The 1166-nt window shown below is 34.0% G+C and overlaps 1 protein-coding gene across 6 annotated transcripts in view; it reads left to right on the top strand.

Annotated features, from left to right (window-relative positions):
- Positions 1-1166, top strand: part of LOC119592704 (general vesicular transport factor p115-like) — a 19725-nt gene that overhangs the window by 8760 nt on the left and 9799 nt on the right. Inside the window, exon 11 of one of the 6 annotated variants that reach the window (XM_037941636.1) lies at positions 488-490. The exons of the other annotated variants lie outside the window; for them this stretch is intronic. Within the exon in view, the coding sequence (XP_037797564.1) occupies positions 488-490 (3 nt within the window). The remainder of the gene's footprint in view (positions 1-487; positions 491-1166) is intronic. 6 annotated transcript variants of the gene reach the window in all.

The following is a 1166-nucleotide window of genomic DNA, read 5'->3' as shown; positions in this document are numbered from 1 at the left end:
GGAGTGGGGGATTATATTTTCTACTATTCCAAGCCACTAGAATATTAGAGTACAATGATGGTGAAGAGATACGAATTCTAGGGAAGATGTATAACTAGTGTAAAATGGAAATTATACTTGTTTCCTTTTTACATTGTTTCAGTTAAAGTCATGCTTGTTTAGAACCTAAGTCCCAACATTAAACAAGGTTTAATTGTGTATATACACCAAGGACTTTCTCATAATATAAAACCTCAAAATGATGTTTGCAGACTCAAAAGACAATTATATTCCATCTTGGTATTAGAGTTGTTATGTTCCTTTTAAAATATTTATGGTCCTAGTTAAATAAATAATTCATTAAAGCCTATAGGAAGGATACATTACTTTTCATATATTTAGGATACAGTATACCTTTATTTTGCATTGACCTGAAATCCAATGCTTACTCAGACTTCCTTTTTCTTTGCTCGTCTCCAATAAAATTTCACGCTGGGGCCAACAATAGAAGGTACTTGGTGACAAGACATCAGGTCACCACAGGTTTGAGGGCAGTGAGCGAGTGTAGTTGTTTCTGTTGCTCATGCAGCTCATGCCTGTGAGAGAGTGCGCACTTGTACATATTTACTTTCAGAATGGAACATACAGACTGAGTGACTTGACTAACAAATGCATCCTATAGTAGTGTTCTTGCATTGGCATTCTTTTGTGGGCTTTTGACTAATGCATAGCAATACTTAGAGTGCAACGAAGCTGGAACAGGGATGATGTGAGCAGCTCGTGTCAAATCATCCACATTGCCAATCAAATTGAAGTTATTTGATATTTAGTTCATATGACTATTTGACTGATGTGGCTTGCATTAGGTGTGATGGTATGTGCATGCATCACATTATGCTCTATTCCAAAACAGGATGAATTTTACTATCATCAAAATCTGAATTGCAAAATATTATTACATGTAGTTACTTACACAACCTTTATTGCTGTTTAGTTCATTCTATAGAGAATAAGAATTCAGCAATATTGTAAATTATATTATAGTGTTAGTATTAACATCTGGATTATGTTGATGTGAAATTTGATATACATGAAGCTCTTTTAAAATACTTGTGGGATGAAATATTTACTGTCCTATATATTTAGCCTTGTATCCTGTATTTCACTTTAGGATGGGAAGTAATGTC

This window comes from Penaeus monodon, chromosome 30 (assembly GCF_015228065.2).
Source record: "Penaeus monodon isolate SGIC_2016 chromosome 30, NSTDA_Pmon_1, whole genome shotgun sequence".
Lineage (NCBI taxonomy): Eukaryota > Metazoa > Arthropoda > Malacostraca > Decapoda > Penaeidae > Penaeus > Penaeus monodon.
The sequence above is the reverse complement of the archived record's forward strand: the minus strand, read 5'-3'. Positions and strand labels throughout refer to the sequence as shown.